This window comes from Pagrus major, chromosome 16 (genome assembly GCF_040436345.1).
Source record: "Pagrus major chromosome 16, Pma_NU_1.0".
Taxonomy (NCBI): Eukaryota; Metazoa; Chordata; class Actinopteri; order Spariformes; family Sparidae; genus Pagrus; species Pagrus major.
The window spans coordinates 25,103,964-25,126,889 of NC_133230.1; the positions used below are offsets into that span (position 1 = coordinate 25,103,964).

General features: G+C 42.1%; 1 protein-coding gene across 1 annotated transcript in view; it reads right to left on the minus strand.

The window, feature by feature from the left end:
- Positions 1 to 21,574, minus strand: part of dlgap2a (discs, large (Drosophila) homolog-associated protein 2a) — a 54,942-nt gene extending 33,368 nt beyond the window's left edge. The window contains exons 1-2 of the mRNA XM_073483827.1: positions 20,435 to 21,574; positions 5,884 to 6,098 (exon numbers count right to left, since the gene is read on the minus strand). Coding sequence (XP_073339928.1) covers positions 5,884 to 6,098; positions 20,435 to 21,514 — 1,295 coding nt within the window. The 5' untranslated portion in view covers positions 21,515 to 21,574. The remainder of the gene's footprint in view (positions 1 to 5,883; positions 6,099 to 20,434) is intronic.
- Between the last annotated feature and the right edge of the window lie 1,352 nt (positions 21,575 to 22,926).

Sequence of the window (22,926 nt, forward strand, 5' to 3'; positions counted from 1 at the left end):
CGGACTTGAAACAGAAACAGATATGGATCACAGCAGGATGGAGCCAAGAATATGAAAACAATGAGAATAGGCACAAATCTGATTGGATGAGAGACCCATGAAAAGTGGCACTGGACCGGACTTTTATCTAAATGGTGTCCAAATTGAATCCTCTTCAGGTCGATACAAAAGTCAAGAATATCTTTGTCTAAATGGGGGATTTAAAATGTTGGAGTGTAAAACAATTGTTGTCAGCAACACTGAGTGTTTCCAATTTTTCCACAAAAGCTGGAGTCCCCTCCGGTTGGTTTCCTGTCCCTTTGGTATCCTTTGTAATAAAACGATCACAGAGCAGCCTGGTTTGCAAACATGACTGCGTTAGAATTGTCACTTCTGGCTGCAATTCGAAGCTGCCCATGTTTTCAGCTAAGCCTTAGACCAATTGATACTGCACTTAGAAGAATACTTTTTAATTTACAAAAACACAAAATATAAACATTAATATTCACTCTATCAGTCTATCCACTATGCCACTTTGATCTGGATTATCAGAAAACTGCAAACTTTGCACATACATGTACGAACACTGGTAGGGTTAACGTACAGTTGGTAAGCTTTAACTTAGGCCCCCTGTAACATTTATAATAGATACAATAGAAATTAAAAGTAAAAGTAAGCAACATTGAAGAGTCAGTAAAAGTAAAAATAGTACATAGTGTTTTCTGTAACAAAGCAACCAACCACAGAGTATGTAATCTGCTTCCTGTTTACACCCAGTGCATGGGCAGAAATTATTTCTAAAAGGGTGCTAACACGCCCGTCTGGAAGGAGTTTGTTTTTGTTTTGAAACCCCATTCCCAAAAATACCCGCGTATGGGTGGACTAGGCTTGACATTTTTGTTATCTGTAGCGTCAAAAAGTCTGAGACGACTAACCAAAATACTTTAATTTGTTTCCAATGTAATACTGTTCATTCAATCACGCTGAGATAACATGATCATAGGGTTTTGTACGAATTTGTGGAGTCCATGCCGGGTCGAGTGCATGCTGTCATTAAAGCAAAGGAGGGAAATAACTACCAAGATATTCTGAAATTCATGTACATTTTTCGTAGATCCAACTTTTCATTTAAACTGTTCAGCTTATATTATCGTTTGTAATGAAAAAATTGTATTACAATTGAAACAAAATAAAAGTAATAAAAATCAATTAAAGACTTTTTGACCTTACTGAAATTTTCTTTACTTTTATGTATCCTGTTCAACTCAACCTCACTAGTGTTCTTCTTATGTTGCTGTAATTCAACATTTTCCATATGGGGATCGACAAAATGTGATCTTATCTCTTCAATTAGCTTTAACAAAGAGCTGTGACCAACATGTGTGTATTCCAGTAAGTGGGGCATTATACAGCTCAAAAAATAACTTGTGAGTACTCACTATGTAATGGAAACACTGTTTCTAATTTAATTAACACACACCTTTTACCCCTTCAACTCTGTACTGCTGTGTATTGTTATTCATTGCTCAACACATACAGCAATATCAATTTAAATTTGTGCGATGTATCGACCCGGCTGATTTATTGGTCGACTTCTGCACCAAAGCAGTCTCACATTAATGCAATAAGTAACAACAGGATATTTAAGATACAGAACAAAAAACTGATGCACCTCTATTTAAATCCGAGAGGAAAGGTACCACATCATGTCATTCTTAGAGTGGGTTCAGGACTCCCTAAATATCAACAATGGTGCCGCATTAGTCAATGGACTCAGAAGCCGGCCACACAGCCTGATCCACGGTGGTCAATACATTCTTTTCAGCAGAGCCCTGCAGACTCTCGGTCTAACCACTGAGAGAGCCATTATTCAGAGGGGCCTTGGAGTACAATAACTGCAACTGATAGCCCTTCCTGCTGTTGCATCCTCATAAATCATTCACTGTTTACAGCTATTCAAAATGGATAGTCAGGGGAATCTTTGCAAGATGTGGAGAAAGGAGCATACCTCACATCGGCTGCCTCATACATTACTTCATACCCTGAAAGAGCTGTTAAAAAGGCCAATGATGGCATCCTCTATGACAGATATCATTATGTTCCTGCCTAATCACAATCAATAGCATTGGAGTCATCATTATCTATCCTCAGGGATGAAAATCTGTCTTATTATGTAAGCATGACAGTAAAAGCTGAATGTCTCTGCTGCCCTTCCTCCTGCTCCTGTCATCCTGCAGAGAGACGTCACAAACACTGCCAGAAACACTTTTCAATTCTGTTTGCATGTATGCGCGTACGTGTTTTCATCAGGGTCAGCTTAACAGTGGCAACGCGTATTAGTGGATTCTGTGGGTGTTGCCCGCTGCGGTTTCTGAGCTTCCAGGGAAAAAAGCTGTTCTGTACGAGAGAGTAGCAATTTAAAAACCTCTGCCGAATGGCAATGAGCGCGGGGTCGGCGGTGTGAAGAGTGAGAGGAGGATATGACAATAAGAGTGAGGGAATCATCCCTGTTAGTCAGCATGTGTATCACTGTCTCTTACGGTGACTGTCTGACATTATACACTGCAGTTATGTGTCTGTCACAGGCCACACTCTACACTGAGGTCAGGCACAAGGTCGTCTTTGCATAATGTCTTCAGTTTATGTCAGATGATTTGCCTTTGGGCTTGTGCAGACCAGAAGCAGAACCGACACGCAGTGTGATTTATGCAGAAGTTGCAGCAGGCCCGTGAACAGTTTTTCTACACAGTCCATCAAACCTCGCAGAGTAAAACACACTGCATGTAGGAGAAAAGTAATAGGATGTACTCACACTGTGCGCCAACAGACGGAGCAACAGCATCCTCAAACTTAGCTGTGTGAATATCATCTTGAAACTATTCTGGCAATCAACCCCCTACAGCACCTGTTATTATATTGTAGCAATTTTCCCAATTCCATGTATTTCTTCACATCTGTAGCCCAAATACCTACTTAAATATTTAATTCAGAGATAATTCAATGTATGATGCTGATGGATTATTGAAGTTTTTATCCACTTTCAGGAGGATCTTTTTTTACTTTAAACTAACTTTCCAATGACTTCAGAACTACCTGGATACTTTCAATATCAACATAATTAAAGGAGGACAAGGTTGTTTAAGCCCCACCTGCTCTCACAGCCCAGTCGCCAGGATGTTATGTTAGCAGTTAAAGTTTCTGCAAACCACAGAGGCTGACAAAGCTCACATGTGTACCAAACGTGGCATATCACGTTCACATTATGTGCTTATTAGTCACCTGTCACAGCAGGAGCTGAAGGGGTAGGCGGTGGTGTTATTACAAGCCAACAAGGCTGTCAAACGAGTGACCAGAGTTCGAGTCACACCGCTAGATTTTCTGTTCCTATTTTTAAGGATACCTCGAGACATTTCCATCCATTTTTGTGCCGACCAAAACCGGCTATTTTTCACAGGAAGTCGGACCATCTCCATCCATGAGCGTGGCGACAAGGTATTTTAAGCCAAACCATGATGCTTTGTTAACCTTAACCAAGCCGTTTTTGTGCCTAAACCTAAAGAGAGCATAGGCTCAGCGTTGTGAATAAAGAACAAATAGAAAACTCAACCTAAACAAATGGAAAGTTGCAAAATAAAGTAACTTCCCGATTTTATCTGTGGTTTTGCAGAAATCTACTTGGCTATCATTTATTCAGGTGATTGGGTCGGCTTTCACCATTGTCACTTGTGCCAACAGGCTTATTAATATTTCACTGGGCTTGGCTCCTTCCACATAATGACATCAGTTTCAGTCTTTGGTGACGGTTTTGTGGCAGAACCAGACGAGTGTCATCGTGCTGGAGCACACTGATTTTAAGTGATTGGACACAAAACAGGTGATTTAATCCGTCATCACTGAAGCGGGGCCCACAAGAAATGTGTCTTCTTTAACCAAGACTTGACCCCTTCCTGGCTCTGGTCATAGAATTACCAGTAATCAGTTGTCTCTAACCTTGCTGAGGTTTCTGGCACAGATAAAAAATAAAGGGAAAGACTGCATGTGATTATCTGAAAATGAGAACGTACAGTACAACAAGGTCTTCTGTAGGATAAAGCCTTTGATGGGGACTTCCTCACTGAACTCAAACCTTGACTGGTAAGTGCACTCAATATGCACGGCTCATGAAGCAAAGGCAGATGAAAAGATTGTGTTTTGAGGGAGCAAGCCTGGGATATTCGTTAAATTGATAAATAAAAAGATTGTGAATTTCGGGCCGTAATTACTGTCTTCACTTTCTGCTGCAAACAAAGAGGACCAGCTCCCTTTGAAGGAGGAACAACAGTGGATTTGCTTTCTTGTAATGCCACCTTAAAAAAAAATGACTGTGGAAAAGATGCCACGTGCGACACAATAATCCGTTTTCTCAAGCACTATAACAATACAATTTGAAACCACAATAATAGGCAGGCAAATAAGACAAGTAATATTTGAAAAGTTGCACTTTTCACTCACATAATTGAAAAATGAACATCCAAAAACTATTGAACAAAGACGGCTTTTTAACAACCTTGGTGAGTAACAACAAATGGCAGGTGGAAATATGATGTGAGGTGCAACAGAAGGTGAGGCAGAACGATGAAAGAGACAATTATCAAGACATCATACAATAAACAGCAGCACTGGAAAGGGAATTCACTTCTGACCTACAGTAACCCCTACACTGTATCATGGCTGTATTATAATTGGCTCTGCGCACATAAATATGAAGAAAGGTAGATAAGCTTAATATTTATGTTAATGATAACACAACCCAGCAAATACCTTGAGGGAAAAATCTGTTTCTGAATGGTCTCTCAGTTACAACATAACGACGGATAAAGCTACTCTTTATTTGGTGCGAGAACTCTATAATCTAATTTCATCCTAATCTAATGGATTTGTTAATGCTGTAATCATAATAACTCTACTTGTATCTCTCCATAACATAGTTTTCTTGTGTCTATTTTACTGTGACATTGTCTTCAGCTTGTCTCATTGTGTAATCCTCTTACGAGCGTCTTCTTCCGCCGCCGAGTCACAAAAAACAAAAAGCCTTGTATTTCCTCACCATATAATGGGACACATCCCAGAAGAACGCACTGAACACTTTCTTACAGTTGAAGGCACTGATATAAATACCCATAAAGGGATTCTAATGAGTACAGGGTTCAGCTATCGAGTGTTTGACACTGATGTAGTGGTGGGGCACGAGCGTAAGAACACTGCGAACACTGCTAGAGGGAGTGTAATAAAGCAAGCAGATAAATAACAAGTACGGTGTTGCTCAAAACATGAATTGATACTAAGCTGAGAAAGGTGTAAGGTGTATTAAAATGTAATCTTAAAATAGGAACACAGAAAGACACACGTCTAGAAAATAATAAGAAAATGTGCATTGAATTAAGTCCATCCCACCAAATCTTGTCGTTGTTATTCTTTGAATACGTGATATTTCTGTACATTTTCTACTACATGAGAAGCCAACAGAGTTATATCACAACACACTGGGAGATTAATTTACTTAATGCCAATATATGTACGTAGATCTTTGGCTCTCACAGTGATAATATAAAACATCTCAGTGGGTACCAGGGGAATCCCAACTGGAGCACACTAAGATCAGTGGGCTTACATCAATACATAGACTGCACAAACGTTGACTGAGATTATTAAGGAACAAAGACTGACAGATGATATCATCAAAAAAATATACAACATATGTTTTCTCTAAGATTTCAAGACACACAATGACACTTGAATTGTTAAGGTGTACAGGGATATAAAAGTTAAAAAAACAAAAAGAGAATAAAATGAAACAAAAGAAAAAGAGAAAAAAAGACCCAAACACTATGAACTATTGAAATCTTAAATTTGCATTTGCTATACCTCTGTGAGTCCAGCAGCTCCCTGGGTCTGATGATGGCCTTGACCAGGGCATCAGGCCGCACCATCTTCTGAGGCGATGTCTTGGGGCTTGAGTCCGACTCTCCGCTCTCCTCATCCCCCATGGCTTTAACGTAGCTGCTGCTCCGCATCCGACGACAAGGGATCTCATCATCCTTTCCATCGCCGGGGTAACCCCCCCAGTCATCCTGGGGCACCTGTGTGACATGGGGAGGATTAACAGTCAGAGAAATAATATAATTTGTGGCCACCTGGGGGCAGCACAAGAAGCTGTAAACACAACATTGGCATGTTATCGCATTATAAAGTTATGACTTGTTAGCAAACAGCTACCTGTTAACGCATCCAGCAGTCAGGAAGCAACATTGGCACTCATTTGGAGCTGTGTTGCTTGCTGCCTGAAGAATGTAAAACCCGATCTTCACTCTCCATTTAGCTGTGCAGGCTCCACCAACTCATGAGGGAAATATTTGTTACCTTAGCTCCTAAATGCTGCACTATGTTCACCAGCTAGTCGCTTACTTTGTCTGATTATTTCTAAGCAGGTGTTGTACTATTGATTTTTGATTTAATTTAATTATTTATTTATTGTGTTTTTTTATTTATTGATGAAAAACAGCTGCCTGCTTTATGCCATGAGAGCGGTAAAAAAAAAACCAATAGAGTTTATGCTAACATTACAATTTGGTCCTGCTTTGTTATCGGATTTGGGGAAGTTTACATTTTGGGAACCCCAACATTACCCAGTGTGCCCAGGTGTTCATCCTGAAAGCCTTTTCTATTGGAACATTAAAAGTAAAAACATGAATATGAAAATGTGACAAATGTTATCTTGTTCTCTTTGCTTCTGTTACTTTTAGCCTTGGTGTTTTACCACAATATCATGTATATAGCCATCAAGTGTGTGTTTAAGACTCCTGTAAGATTTTTGTTTTCGAACAAGTCCTTTGAAAACACTGAAAAGTCAGCAGCTCACTGCATTTTCAACCAACAATAAAGGAAAGCTGGCAACTTTAAAAAAACAAACACATAAAAACAATAAAAGTGCAGATTGTCACCGAAACAATTAGCTAGGAGGAAGTGTAGGACAAGTGACACTTGTGCTTTTTCATCCATTTTGATATAAAAAATTTCAGAAAATTAGCTCTGCATTTCAGAGGGAAGTTTCTTTGAATAATGTCATAGATTTATTTTATTGCAAGATTTTATCCTCCTACCAACATTACTGTGGTCATAATGGTACATATCTAAATAGCATTATGTTCCAGCCTCTGCATTGCAAGAGCACACAGACCGTGAGTCCTTGAATATATTATAAAAATACTTACAATATATCTAAACTTCTGGAGGACCACGTAAATCTAAATGATGCATTAAAACCATAAAAAAGGGACTGTTATAACATTTCCCAGTGATGAAGCAATGTGCCACTTGATAGGCACTTGAATCAAACCCCCTACCTCATGCACAGTTAGTTCCATCCATTGAGTTACACAAGACCATTTTCATAATGAGTCAACGCACATTAAAACCTTCACAAAGCTTCCACAGCTGCTTAGTATTTCAGCTTTCCTGTAGGTTGGCCAGGTTACAAACTGCTGAAAACCTTGACTGAAATGCTGCTATAATCTTGGCTGGCCTGTTATCATAATTACTGGCAAAAGAAAGCTTGAAAATAGAGAATGGGAGCCATCTTCGCTCACGGTGACGTAGCTTTCACATGTGGAAGCCTGCCATCAAAACAAGAACAGGCAGTTTTTACATGCAGAAATTGTCTTCCACTCGTCAAACCAGGTAATTGAGCGTCCAGACGTCAGCATCACCATTATCCCATTCAGAGTGAGAAAAGGGTCTCGTAGTCGCACTCGCTGCCTGTCTGTACTACATATGGAGGGAATATTTCATACCGCAAGTGGCATGTTGAGCGTGTAGAGCGAGCAGGAAGGCAAACGGAGCATCTTGCAGGCAGGTTAACGCACTTTGACATTCGTCTGTCGTGCTTTGCTCAGACACGCCGATTGTGTTATTGTAATCTATTTCGAGCAGAGTTACTGGTATAATAGGGATAATAACACAACAATTTGAGAACCGCAAAATTATTTTCTGAATTGTGGTGGAAGGAAAATGGGTTTCCATTATGGTACATGCCATTAAACAACATGTAGAAATGTAATTAAATGATCCTGATAGGTTTCTGTGCTTTATTAAAATCTGCCAGGCTAACTTCACCCACTCATGTTATGAACTGACGATGATTTTCCACAAGCTCATTACACACTATACCAATCGTTCATTTTCTCTGTCTGACTCACACGCTCCCTCGTTTTCTCGCTTTAGTTAAACAGCACAACAGAGTTCAATTATTGTGACAACAACAGTCGCCGTTGAGTCAGGGTCTCACCCTCTCCTCCAAACAAACATAGATATCACAACACAACAGCACACATGCAGAGACCCTCCACAAGCACAAACCTCTCTTGTCTCCCTTTCCCTGCTTTCTGTTCTCCTTAGTAGATTTATCTCGTCGCACTCTGCTGACTGTGTGCGATGGTCAGGAGCTTTAGCTGGACACGCATTTCCATGGTCAATGATCTGCACTCATAAAATATGACACTGTCAGTAATCATTAAATTCTGCGTGGAAGTTGAAGGCTTCTCTGATGCCGAATCCATCCGTCACTTTAACATCCTGCCAGCCGGATCAGCCTCGGCGCGGTGCCAATCCACCCCGGCTCTAGATTTCATTAAGTTAAATCAGACTTGGGTCCATATTTCTTTGACTTTACAGCAACACCGGACCAGAACTACACTCAGAAAGGGCTTTACAATAGCCTCTCAACCTTTAGTGATGAAATACAGCATAAATGTGTGATTATACTGATAATACCGCTTCTGTTTTTCTTTTTTTCAAACTTTCTTCTGCCAACCAGTGACTAACTCACTGCTCACAGGTTCACAATAAACTGGGTGGCAGCTGACTGGCTGTAGCAAATGTCAGGAAGAGATAGGCTGCATCTAAATGTCACTAATGCGTCAAACGCATGACTCTAATCATTTTGTGATGCAAATGTCATCCATTTGAAAATAACAATTGAAATGCAATTATTGTTCCGAAAGCAATAAAAACAGAAATGATCCTTTCCAACGACGCACTGCTGAAAATAAAACCTGTCATTGTTTTGGTTTTTGGTGAGCTATGTCCTGCTTTATTTTGTACTTATGTCCTCTCTAACTTTCTACTTCCTTCTCACCCAGTGTTCTGTTTCCCTCCTGTGTCCCTGTGCTTCTCCCCAGTTTGATGCCCTCGCCACACGTCTCACATCAGCCTTGTTAGCACTGCCCTATTCCCAGTGTCTCTCCACCTGCACCTCGGTCCCCTGTTAGTTTAGTTGTATTTAAGCCTGTGTTGTTTGCTCACACGTTGCATCATCTGTTTTTGTCCATGCGTCTTCTGTGTTCCCTGTGTTCTTTATTTGATCCTTGTGTTTTTCTGGTTTGCCCTTTGCTTTTGTATTACATTTTCCTTTGCCTGCCTTTTTGTTGCCAGTTTTTGTTGCCTTCCCTTGTGTTACTTGGAATTTGGACTTTAGTTATCAGCATTGAAGCTCACCTGCCCATGTGTTTGTCTTGCATTTGGGTCCATTTCTGCATAAACCTGACAAAACCTCCAATTCTGATATATGAAAAGCATGAAAAGCTAGAATTTCCAACAGAAAATGTTTGCATTTGCAAACTATACAGACATGCCACTTTTATGAGATATAAAATTCATCAACAGCCCTGAAGGTATCCGTTCTTTTACATCCTGAAAAAAACGACATCCCTGTGACACTAATTCCACTAACCTCTGGCATCTACGCACGCCCACCCGCGATTACGGCTCTAACAAGTGTCACATCACATCAAAACGTCTTGAATAATTGAACAATTATGGCTTTATTACAGCCCACTCTTTGTTAATCACAGAGCATTCTGGGTCAAAGCTGCCTCTGACTCTTACGTTTCATCTGTGTTGTGGCGTTAGCATGATTGATGGGATTACAGCGTGTCCTCTATGTCTGTAAAGCTCGGCAGGAAATTTCACTGCGAAGCGGCGGTGTTACATCATGAGAAAAGGTAATGACAGATTAACACAAAAAGAAGCACAGAAAGATGCACCTCCATAACAGTACTCACACACAAAAACAAACCCATGCAGAATAGGACACAGACATGCTGGATTTAAGAATGCATAAGCTTACCCTCCATCCAAAACATGCACGGACACGAACACACACTCACACACACACACACACACACTGATAAAAGTCATTCATCTCCCCTCAAAAGACAGGCACGCACCAGCTACCAAATGGAGTCGATGGGTTAATTAAGTCTTGGAGGGGTTTGATATTTTTAGACGTCTAATTAATGAACGGAACGCCGGAGGACAGGCGCAAGCTGTGGTGAGATTTGTTTAATTTGGGTTCGCTGATAAACCGGATAGATTGTAGGGTGTCTCCCCTGTGAAGATAAAGAAACAGGCTGGGCAGCAGCGCACTTGTATTGACTGCTGTGAAAACACACGCACCTTCCCAGCATGCTTAGTGGAGCTGAAACGCAGACGCTTGTCGACATGGACATGCACCTTGAACTAAAGATCTCACAGAGGGAAGATGTGGGATTCCGGTGAGCATGCTTCAACGAGCCCGACGCCATGTGCACAGTGGTGGAAGAAGCATTCCGACCCTTTACTAAAGTTAATGCATCGACAAAGCAATGTAAAAATATTCCACTACAAGTAAAAGTCCTGCATAAAAAGTTCTACTGAAGTAAAAGTATATACATACAAGTATTATATCAGCAACATATTGGTTTTGGATGTGGAGCTAGTTCAAACTACTTTATATACATTTTTAAATAAAGATACACCAGATATAGCTGAGATGATTTATAGGAGAGGACAGAAGTTCTGATGCACAAATCTGTTTTCATTTTTTGGATTTGTTCTCGAATCTTTGATGCACAATGTAATGGCTGTAGAAAAATGAAGCCACTGAGTATAGATTGGTTCCCTATAAGTCTTGCTTTAAATGCTGCCACGGCTGGATTTTTCACAGAAAAATGAAGGACGAATTACAGCACAGAGGGAGCGCAAATACTGTTGCGCAACCAAAACAGAAGGAGGCATTGTTTTCCATGGTAGCTATTCCCTGATAACAGTGAACCAACTATAATGACTGTGGAAAATCTACACTTGAAAAAAAAAAGAACCCCGCTGATGGAAGAGGCAAAGAAGGTGAAGGGGAAGGACGATAGAAACCGAGGTAAAACAAGAGTGAACGGATGAGCTTTAACTTGCTCCCGTCTGATGCACATGAAGATATGTGTTTCCACTTATCACCAGGAGTCCGGACGGTTCAACACCAGGTCAAATTGGGATTCTTAAGGTTGTTTATTATTGTGGCCAGTACCCAGACCGTTAGCAGTAGCCATGTTGCTAATGCTGTCTTTGTGACAGCTGCGCCAACAGTAATACCACGGGGAAACGCTAGAAGGGGTTTTCTCTTTAATGAAATTAAATCAAGTTAGAAGTTTAAAGGGAAATTACCATTTGGCTCCACCAAATAAACATCTAAAGTGTGACCCCCACTACACACTGCTATATGTAAGATGTCAGAGGCCAAAAAGTTTGGAAACCATTGGTTTAGACTTTAAAACTACATTTTTGTAAGTTTGTTATATTATCCATAGTGTAAAATCTTTATCTTAACAGTAAATAATAACCAAAGCTGTCAGACTAATGCAGTGGAGCAGAAAGTACGCTATTGAAATGTGGAGCGGTATTATAAAGAAAAATTGTCCAAGTAAATGTAAATGTACTCAGTTACTTTCCGCCACTTCATGAGCAATCATTCAGGGAGGCTTTGATGATTCTGTTGTTCCTAAATAAAGTGTTCTGTTCAGCAGCACATTTTATGGCAAAACCCTTTGTGATTATGAGCCAAGGTTAGTGTGAAAATTCACAGCTCAAGTGTGAAGATTCATATTTAAAGTTTTCACAATGACAGAAGTTGGTCTTGCCTTAAATGGTTGGATTCAGACATGACTCAGGGAAAAGGTATTTTTACATTCTATATATGACCAAGGTTTTTCTAGGTGGGCACTCACTTACACACACACTGTATGCCTGAGCTGTTTCGGCACTTTGCCAATAAATAACATCAGTGACGTGCCTCACATGCATCTCATTGCAGGATTGTGCAGACATTGGCATATTAGCTGTGTGTGCCTGCCTTTACTTTCACTGCTTTGATCTTTGACACTGAAGGAGCCTACAGGGAGTGTGAAGTATATACAGTATGTGTGTGTGTGTTGGGTAGTAAGGCTGGCCAGGCCTCAGCCAACGCTCCTGCAGAGCAGCAGTGCATTTCATTGATTAACTCTGCAGCTCTATCTATACGCAGGACCTCTTTCACTAAGAAATATAAGTCGCTGCCAATAAGTTAAGAAATGGAGTGAGCTAGGCGGTGAGACAGAGAGAGAGAGACAGGATAGAAAGGATGTAGTGCAGAGAGACGGCTGAGAGAGAGGGGGGGGAGGAAGGGAGAGAGTTAGTGAGCTCTTTAAGGTTCAATCAGTGGTAATCCCACCCACCAGCCTGCAGACCCTCATTTCCTCCCACAAGATTGCATGGGTATGCTGTGTGTGTTGGAACAGGTGCTGTTTTCTTTTCTTTTTTTCCTCCCTGTCTCCTCTTCCCACCTCGCAGGGGAGAACATGAATTTCTTACTCAACCAGATTCAACACCCACCGCACGCCCACCACCGACTCTTCTCCTCCCGTCTTTCTCTATTCACACTTAAACGCCCACACACGAGGCATTGTGTTTTCATCTTGTCTCCATCTTGTTTATTTACTGACACTTCATGCGATCAGATGTTTGTACAGAAGTGTAAATAGACACGACGATGAAAGGAAAAGGAAACAGTCATGCACTGGAAGGTGTGAAGAATCTGATGATGTGAGCCACTGTCCGACTTACATAATCTTGTTTTTTTTTATTCTAATAGTATTTCTCTCAGCAAAAGCTAATGCTTTTTCTGGGACTAACTCTGAATCCGAGTATCCAACATATCTAGTCTCAGTGTCCAACAACTAATAACAGGATTAACACCCCATTTGCACCTGGCATTAACTTGAGATGTACATCCCGACAGGTTATCTGGATAATTGTGATTGGAATGTGATCGGATATGGCCGACCACATCAAAAGATAGTCCGGCTCGCATTGTGTTCAGATCTGAGGCAGGTGTAAACGCAGTCCATACAGCATGCTGGCATCTGTACAAAACACAACGATGATACAGGTATTTGTTTTTAGCTTACATAAATTGAGAGTGTGATCAAGTGAGAAGGCTGAAAGTGACAAGCCTCCAAAAGCACCAAAGGATGCATTATTCAACAAACTGTGTGAAAAAGGAGAGCAATAAGGGTGGGAAATTAATGAGAAATAACCGTGCACATTGCATTCATTATAAGGCGTATATTTATCTAGTCAAAGAGTAGTCTACACGTCAACCCTACAACAGACTGCAACTGACACAATATTTTATACATAGAAAAGTACAAAGTTTATAAAGTTGTCCCGTACGCGAAAACTCAGAAAATTCCACTTTTTTTAAAGGGAGTCTGGGTCTAGTTTGCCACCACCTCAAATTACTCAAGCAAGTTTTGCTCTGGAGGACAGAGATCCATTCTCAATGAGGATAAAGAGAATGCATTAAAAATACCAGGTGTAAATGCAAAGGCAAGATCGGATCATTTCTTATCTTGATACAGTATCCAGATACAGATCTCATTTTAAAACCAGGTGTACACAGTGTGCAAGAGTCTACCTACATAGCTGCTCTGTGAGCCTATACTGTACTTACAGAAGGAAAGTCGTTCTTTGAGCTCAGTGCGCATATCAATAGCTCCACATGGCGATGCTAGCATGTTGATATTTAGCAGGTATATTATTTACCATGTTCACCATTGGGTTAGCATTGTAACATTAGCTAATTCACATACCAGAGTGTCTCTAGAGTCAGAGTTTGGCTTGTCTGTTCTGGGCCACTGTAGAAACATTGTGGTGCAACGCTCCATAGAAGAGGACCCTCTCCCTCTGGCTACTTTTAAGGTAACAAAAACAAAAAAATTCTTAGGATAACGTAATACTGGACCTTTAAACAGTAGTGTACTGGACCAGTAAAAGTTTGAACAAAACACTACAAAAAAGGGACAGGACAGGATAAACAATTCAAGCACAACACTGCAAGCTATTCACCTCAGCTGGGGTGGGTTAGGCCAAGAAAAGACTGAAAAAAACAAACGAACAAGTAGACAACAGAAAAAACATTTTCAGAAAAATCTAAACAGAGCATAAGAGGGCATGTGATTTTCTCATGTCCTCACTCACTCACTCACTCACTCCACCACACTTTCACCCACCCACCCATCCACACATTACAAATACGTCTGACTTCTGCCCTACACCTTCACACCTCATTATTATGTTTCAGTTAACTAAGTGGTTCAATAAACTACTTTACGCAATAGAATGCTGTGGGCGGCCTCCCCTTTTGTTGCCAACTTCAGGCCAAGTGCTCACACCTGTACATTTTTATTCCACTCCATGTTTATCGGCTGGGGACAGGTTAAAGAGTGCTCACTCACTAACACACAAGGAGACACGTGTTGTAAATGCATGTGTTAAGGTCCAGCGCGTATAATTTATGGGGGTTCAGGAAGATCTATTGGCAGAAATGGAATACAATATTTATGATTATGTTTAAAGTAGCATTGTATATCTACAGAGGGAGTGGCTGTTTGGGACATGATAAGAAGCTCAGGACTCCAGGAGGATCGGGTATTGAGACTGTAGAGACAAAATAAGTACCTACTACATTAAAGACACCTTTGGTTAGACTTACATTGGAAGTATCACAACCACAACTGATGGAAGGAGACCCCAGGGCAGATCCAATGGGAACAGATTTCTGCATGTGCCTGGCAGTACTTATTGTATTCTCCCATGGAGTAGCTGAGGAAAGGGCTGAGGAAAAGGTCAGTCGGGCTAACTATAATATTTTGAAATATTCCTATAGTGAAATCCACATCATCTGCTGCCCCAAGATGTGTGGTGTTAACCGATGAGTAATTTGACGTGGTTTAATGCCATCGATGTCGAGACCTCCGATCTCCAACTGCATTTCTCCGCTCATCTTTTTTTGGCCACTAGGAGGCAGGAAAGGATTTTTAAAAAGCTGATGGATACACAGCCAATGATTTACTAGAACATAATTGCCTACTTTCACATCCAGAAAACATGGAACAGTTGGCATTTATTGTCTGGTTTTGGCCATCAATATTCACTCTCCATTTGGTTCTGTCTGGGCTCCTGGTAACAAATATCTGTCTTTTTAGCCTGCCAGATTTTTGACTTTCTTCACCAACTGCTGCAGCTTTGTCTGTGCTGGGAAGATTTCATACAATTGGTATATCAGAGAGATCTTTGCCAACAGGAGAGCTGTTCAAATTTAACAATGAGGTAAACTGCTCATATATGGAAGAAAGCACATCAAAAAGAAGAAATAACAAGTCAAGGTCAATATAATAATGCTCAAAGTTCCCTCTTTTCTTTAACGCCTGGAGGTTCTCCAAACTCAGACCATTGGAGCTCTTTCACAAGCACTTTTGGCCATGCCGAGTCAAACCATGCCACGCTGATTTGTTAGCTTTTGTAGCTTCCACGTGAATCTCTGTGGTTTGAGTCTCTGTTTGTACTTTTGGGTATCTGCTGTATTTTACGGTTTCATCATATTGACTTTCAGCTGTTTCGGGAGTCATGTTAAGTTACTGCTGGTGAAAACCCAACATTTCCTAATATTGCTGCTTCATAATAAAGTTTTTAAATGACTAAATAATTTTATTCTGAAGATTATTTAGGAAAATAAACGTGTTTAACACCTAATTAGTGGAAGTTTGTTAGCAATTATTCTTCTATGATATTGAGAGTATTTACAGCCGCTCTCCTGACCACTATTTCAGACAAGCACCCTCATTAGTTAAAGACAAACCTTCAAGCATGTAGCCCTGTTGTAGTGGAATGCAAATCCCTGCCTTGTTGGGCTGACGTGCCGAGTCAAACTGAGCCAACCTAAGCTACACATGTGTATGGAAAAGCCCCACATGAGACACTAGTGTATTTTCTGGGCTGCACCAAATGGCATGATCTTCTAAAACTTTCATACAGTGAAGAATTATTGTCAAGAAAATGCTACTAAAGAAGCAAATGTTGGTATTGCACCCTTACCGGCTACCTTCGCTGGCCATTATTATTGATTTGGCCTGTGAAAGCAGTAGCACACACAAAAAGGATATGGGAGAAAATGTGCTTAACAATTGACCAATTAAATGGTTATAGACTGACAACTTCCTTGTAGAATCCAGGGAAACTCGAGGTTTGAGGTAATAAAACAGGAATACGAGCAGATGCTTGTCGACACGGTGCTAACCACAAAGCCATGCTGTCGCCTCAGGCAACAGTGATGAGTAACATTTAGCTACAAACTGCTGTCTGCTCCCCGAATTCCTGGGATGAAACCTTATTAAGTAGTGGTTCTTGGCCTAATAGTTATCTGGGAACACCTTTACGAAAAAGTTAGGGAACCCCTGTGTGTGTGTGTGTGGGTGGTGTTACTGTAGCTTTCAGTCACAGTGCCAGTTTTGTTTCTGCTGCTTTGCACTCTCCTTTTGTAATTTAATCAGCAGCCTTTCTGCGTCTCAAGCTCCACCTTTGGCAAGCCAACATGGCAATTAATTGGCTTATTAAATCCCTCCGCAATGCCCTATCAGCAAAACTATCAAAGACTAATCCTCCCTTTGTACTCCAGTACTGTATGCAGGGAGAGAATAGAGTAGCGTCTGCCGGAGCCTCTGCCTTAATCAGGGCTGAGAGTTGTCAGTAAGACAAAGTTATTGTGCTGTGAAGTTGGGTGCAGGGAAGGTGGAGGAGGCATAGGTTACAGCTGTTACTGCAGTCCAGGTGTATTTACATATTTAATTTGGAGAGTGTGTGTCAGAGAGAGAGAGACGGTGCCCCAAACACCTACTGTATGTGCACAAAATGCATCCAGGTGAGCCTGTCACCAACAGAGACGGATGTTTTGCCACCATCACCTCCTTTCATTAATATTAAACTCACAGTCAAACTCATGAAAACACACTGTGTGTGTGTGTGTGTGTGTGTGTGGCTTGGGGGGGCTAATTGAGGCTAATTTGTGAAATGACTTAGCCAGAGACAGAGAGCGATGGCTAATGCCACGTCTGATTCCCCAACATCTGTCATTTTAGAGAGAGAGCAGCCAATAGTAATCTGTCTCTGTCTTACCTGATGCCTGGTTAATCGATCTCTCATACATGCACATGAGCTAACCCACTCTGAAGATTCACACACACCTGCTGCATGGAACAGATTAGCATTTGATTACGTCAGTAAGACGAGTCCTGCGTATCTTTCCGTTTTGCCGTCTCATATTTGCACAACACTTAAGAGGTTTTTCATTCCTTCTGTCAATGACCAAGGACGCAAACAAGGTGACTAGCACATCTTCAAACCATCTGGTGTGCCATAAACAGAAAAAAAAACACACGCCGTCACACGCTCTCACTAATACATGGACAGACAGCACACACACTCTCCCAGGAAACAGTTTATGTTGTAACAGCGCAGACAGTTGTGGGTAATCCCAATTCAGCAGCAGCAGGAAGTGAAAACCCCTCAACATGACCCCTTGGTGTGAGTATCATCCCTGACTATTGGCTTCATCTCTTTGCCTGACTGCTCCTGGTGATGGAGCAACAGCATTAGCCATGGGGAGCAAACACAGCCATCTCTTTTGTTGTTTCCTCTACTCTGCTTCCTTGAGTATCTCGATGCATCCACAGAGGCACAGAACGCGGCGGTATGCATCTTCAACTTTCTCTCCGCTCTCTCCTTCAAAGCATCTTCCAGCTCTCGGAGAGGGCATTGATTCTCCCCCGGGGAGGGAAGATGTGTCACCCCGCGCGGATTGGATTGATAACGGCGGGCTAAATATAGCCCTGCGGCAGGAAGGAGGAGAGGAGGATATTTTTAGAAGTGTTTATGGTGCCACGACTCGGACACTACCTCAGCTGAATGACCAAACGGAAGAGAAGAAGGGGTCGTGGTGGAGCACACTAAACACTGCGACTCTCTCATTGAGAGATTACTGCACTTACTGGGATTGTGAAACATTTGAGTGGATGAGTGCACCGTCTGTCCAGTTCAGACTGATCATCAGTTATATTTAAAAATACGCTAGTCAAAATTAGTCCTCCGAAACATTTTCTGTTGACGTAAGCCTAGATTGAGTGGTTTCTTTGGCTCCGCTGGCTGATTTGAGTAATGTATTGGCTTTCCGTTCACAGCAGTCCCTAATCCTGCAACACACTCTCTACTAAGAGCACAGAGTCTCTAAGTCTTCTCTCCCAATGTGCTGAAGTGCTCACTTTATTTCGCCCGCAGGCCGTACTTACATGATGCTATCAGATATCACATTGTTGTATATTGAGCAGCATCGTTACAGAATCTATTTTTCCCTGATTTTGCAATTTAGGATTTATAAGCATGCTTTCTTTTCATTTTTCTCTTCCATATACCCTTCAGCATGCATATAAAACTCATGAGACACTTCTGTGTAAAGTGCTGACTCAGTCTGAATTGATCCCAGCGATGCTTTTGGGCGTCCCGCTGAGCCGATCATAGGCCTGAGCTAAATGCTAACCTTTTCCAGGTCTGAAAGCTATGTAAAATTGAAGCTAACAACACAGTCAAAAAAATCAACATTCATCTCTGGTCTTTTATTCTCATATTGCCATCTCTTCCCCTCTGGCACAGATCATTTATGGAGTCAATTGATTTGTCCTGCTGTGCCCGTCCCTTTTGCTGCCGCCGCATGCTGAGCCATCGGACATGTTCACATTGTAATATCCAGGGCACCGACCAACAAAACACTGTCTTTTAGATCAATCAGAAATCCAGCTGAGATGAGCAACTTTTCATCCTTGTCTATTCACCGCAGATGCCTACAGAAATAGAGAGCTTTGTGTTGTACAATACAGGCCTTAGTTTTGGAACTGATGTTTTTTGTTTGTGCTGCAAAGGTTACCTCAAGTTCTTCGTCACCATTGTAGTGACTGAGCGACAAAATGTGTGTTTTATCATCACTTCAATTGCTTGTCACTATCATGTGGCTTCATCCAAACCACAATCTTCTTTTTTAATATAACCTTCTAAGTCATCTATTTATGCTATTCATAGACTTAAATGGGCACAATGTAGCTTTCTTTCAACCTATATTCTTGAACTGTAGGACCTCTAGATGGGCAATTGCCTCTTTTTGATCTCACCCCACCAAAACTCAAATATTTGCCTGTTTTTTCTCTAATGTTTTCACATTCAAATGAAGACATATGACTTTCAAGTACATCTAGAAACGTGTGTTCAGGAGGTTAAAGATCAATAAACCCCTCACATAACCAGATTATCTGCAACAAACAGTGGTACTGACTGAGGTCCCAGACCAGATTTCTCCTCAAACTGGGGAATTAGGATTAAATTGGCCTGTAGTCTGAGTCTGGCCTTAATTCTTGCAAACAGTTATTCCTTCTATCAAGAGCTCTGACTAAACTGATCTAAATTAGCTTGTTTGTCTACAAATTTCTACAATCAAAATTAATCCAACTCAGAGAGCAAAAGTGTACCTGAAACCCTCATCTGGCCCACATACTGCGTGGAATGATGGCACTTGGGCACCATGGTATGGTCTGCTTGTGACTCAGATCTGGCAAACAGGAGCTGGCTGCCCATGTGCCATCATTCCATGCAATGTGGGCCGGATAAACGTGTCTGGTGCAACAATTTTGCTATCTGGGAAAGTAATGTAAATGCAGGTTTTTATGACCAGGGACATTAGCCGCTATAGTATTTGACTAGAGAAATTGTGTACCCATGGGTACCACTGCTTAAGAGATACAACCTTATTGACACATACAAGTCACTCAATAGCGCTATACCAGTGCTGGAGAAAGGCCTGGTTACACCCATTATCATTCTGCTATACGGGAAAGGATGCCCTGGCTCGTCTGCATTTCTTTAAATGGATCACAATCGTCTTGGGTGCCACAGAGCCCAGGACGCAGCGACGGTGCCCCTGCAAAACAGTCGCGGGGTAACTTGAGAAAACTAAAGAAAAAGTAACAACTGCTAGCTTGTCTACATTCATACCATTAGCGACCAGGCTAGGGTGAGACTGACTCGACATTTTCAGCTAGCCCAGAGGTTGCTGTTTCACATAGAGAAGGGGACTTTGAAAATGCTATTATGCAGATAGCAGAAGGGAGAAGAATGTCACCCAGTTTCTGGTTTATACCTTCAGTCTACATCTAGTGAGCCAGACTAGACATATAGCAATATAAGACAAACTCACCTGTAGATAGTGACAGGGCCTGAGGTTGGGCTTGAGGTCGGTGGGCGTCATGGGCTTCTCCAGGTTGAGTGAGGACTTCCTGTAGGCCTCCTTGGCTTGGCTGACAGTTAACGTTGACCAGGAGCTCCTCTTCATGAATTTTCCCTCAGGTGCCATGCTTATGCTCTCACAGGCTGAGCACTTTACATCGTTGTTACTCTTGGAGGTCTTTAGTGACAGGTCTCCAGCCAGGTGGCCATGCATTGCCTCAGGGTAGCAGTGGCTGATGTGGTCCACAGGATGCCGTGACATGACGCTGGGTGTTCTGTACGTGCTGTCACTATCCAGGTTGTCATCTGAACTCCACCAACCTCCTGAGCGCTGCTTGCCGCTTCCATCAGACTTCCGTTCTTTGCTCTTGCTGCGTTTGCTGTGTTTGTGGTGGCCTTGGTGGTGGTGATGGTGGTGGTGTGAGCTGTCCCGATGCGAGTCGCTTTTGGTACCGTTCATCTTGGAGGAACCTTCTAAAGAGTGCGACTTTGTGAAGAGCTTCTGTACAGAGTGGACTAAGTGGCGTATTCGCCCAGGGCTTTCATTGCGCTGCTCTGTAGTCGTGGTTGTGGTGGAGGTGCGTTGGTATTGCAGCGTGTGGAAGCCATCACGGTGCAATGGCATCTGCTTCTCAAATTGGTCCAGGAGATTTGCTGGGATTCGGTTCATTTTGCCGCTGCCACCATGCGAGGATGAGCCACCATCGTCTCGGGATTCCCTGCAGCCAGGAGTGTTGCCACTGCTGTCCCGTGAAGCGCTTCCGTAGTGCATGCGGGGGAAAGTGCTACTAGAGATGGAGTGGTCGGTGGCCGACATGGACACCGGCATCACCATGCACTCGGAGTGGATGGAGCTTCGCGGGGAACAGCGATGGTGACTCTCAAGGGGGCAGCTCTCAGTGGGGCTGAGGAGGTAGGAGGGGGGCCGTGAGTTGCCATGGTGGAGGTGATGGTCCAGGGAATGGTCGCATTCAGCGAGGCCGCAGGTGTGGGCTGAGGTGGGGGAGGTGAGCTGGAGCTGGGCAGGGCGGCCGCCAGAGAGACCCTTCATGTTCCTGGGTGGAGGGGAGTAGCTTTCCTCATCGAAGTACTGCGAGGGCGACCATGAATACTGCTGGTCTGAAAGAGAGAGAGAATGTTATATCAAAAAACGTTTTATCTGAACAAGAAATGGTTTCCAGATGTAACGAGGGGTAAAAAGCCTTGCACCAAATGACATGCCAGCCACAAACAGGTTTCTCACTTCCCACATCCACTCCAACAACAAAGGACACAAAAAACTCAAAGGTAGCACATCTGAAATGTGAAACTGAAATCAACAGATTGCCCAGACAAAATATCAGTCTTTCTATTCAGGTCTGGGATGGCATGCTGCTAAGAGAGACGAGGAAAAAAAGAGAGAATGAAAGAAGGAGAAAGGCAGGCGACAGGTAGGAGCCCGCACTGCCATTTATCCGATGCAAAGTGAAATAATAGCCTATCACTCTGTGGTGCTGGTATCATTCGTCAAAGCCCAGAGGAGAGTGCTGTGAGGCGCACGGCCAGATAGGCGTCCTTGGGAGACGATCACCAAATGCACCCTCCCTCCATTTCTTTCTGTTGGCCATGTAGTCTTAGATTAAAACCCAATTCTGTGTGATCGGTCACCAAGGGCAGACGTCCCAGCACTCTACTCCAATGTATTTAACTTAATCAGAGGAGGATAGGTTTACTTTATCTTTATGCCTCACCACCGTCTGCGGTCACTGTAATTACCATGTCTTCCCTTTGAATCATGTCAAGACGATGGAGGTTAAAATTCCACATGGGACAATAAGCTTGCTATGTGTTATGAATGACACGTAAATAATAAACTTGATCCTCCACCTTAATGTGGCTTTCTTTCGGGAACAATGAAAGTATGGAATAGATCCACAAAACAATCTGAAGGCCATCAAATAAATGCTTTTTATGGTTTATGGGGTTTTTATCTAGCTAATAATTCATTCTCTTTAACAAAAAAGGCAAAACTGGAGAATCATAATAATCATAAGGATTTCCAATTATCTTTATTGTCATAAAATGATATTCCTTTTTGCCTCCCCTCTGTTTTTCCTCATCATTTGGCTCTCGATGAAAAGCTGCATATGGTAGTCAAAAATGTCATCCAGGTCATATTTCAAACCTATCTGTGCACTGTCCTGTGAAGTAGGAAACAAACAAACAAACAAACAAACAACAACGATGTCTAAGCTCGCTTGCCTGCCAGTGATATGCCCCATAACACATACGCTTTCCCTCCCACTGTCTCCCCATAAAATGAAGGAGAGTTTTTATGAGCTTCTGTGGTAGGAGACAGAGGAGGAGACTTTTGGGGCAAATAGTAGCACTTTTTAAGTACATCAATGTGTTAACAAACCAATAAATTCTGAGAACCATGTCACTACTTTGTACATGGTATGATTGTATGTAATACATATTCTT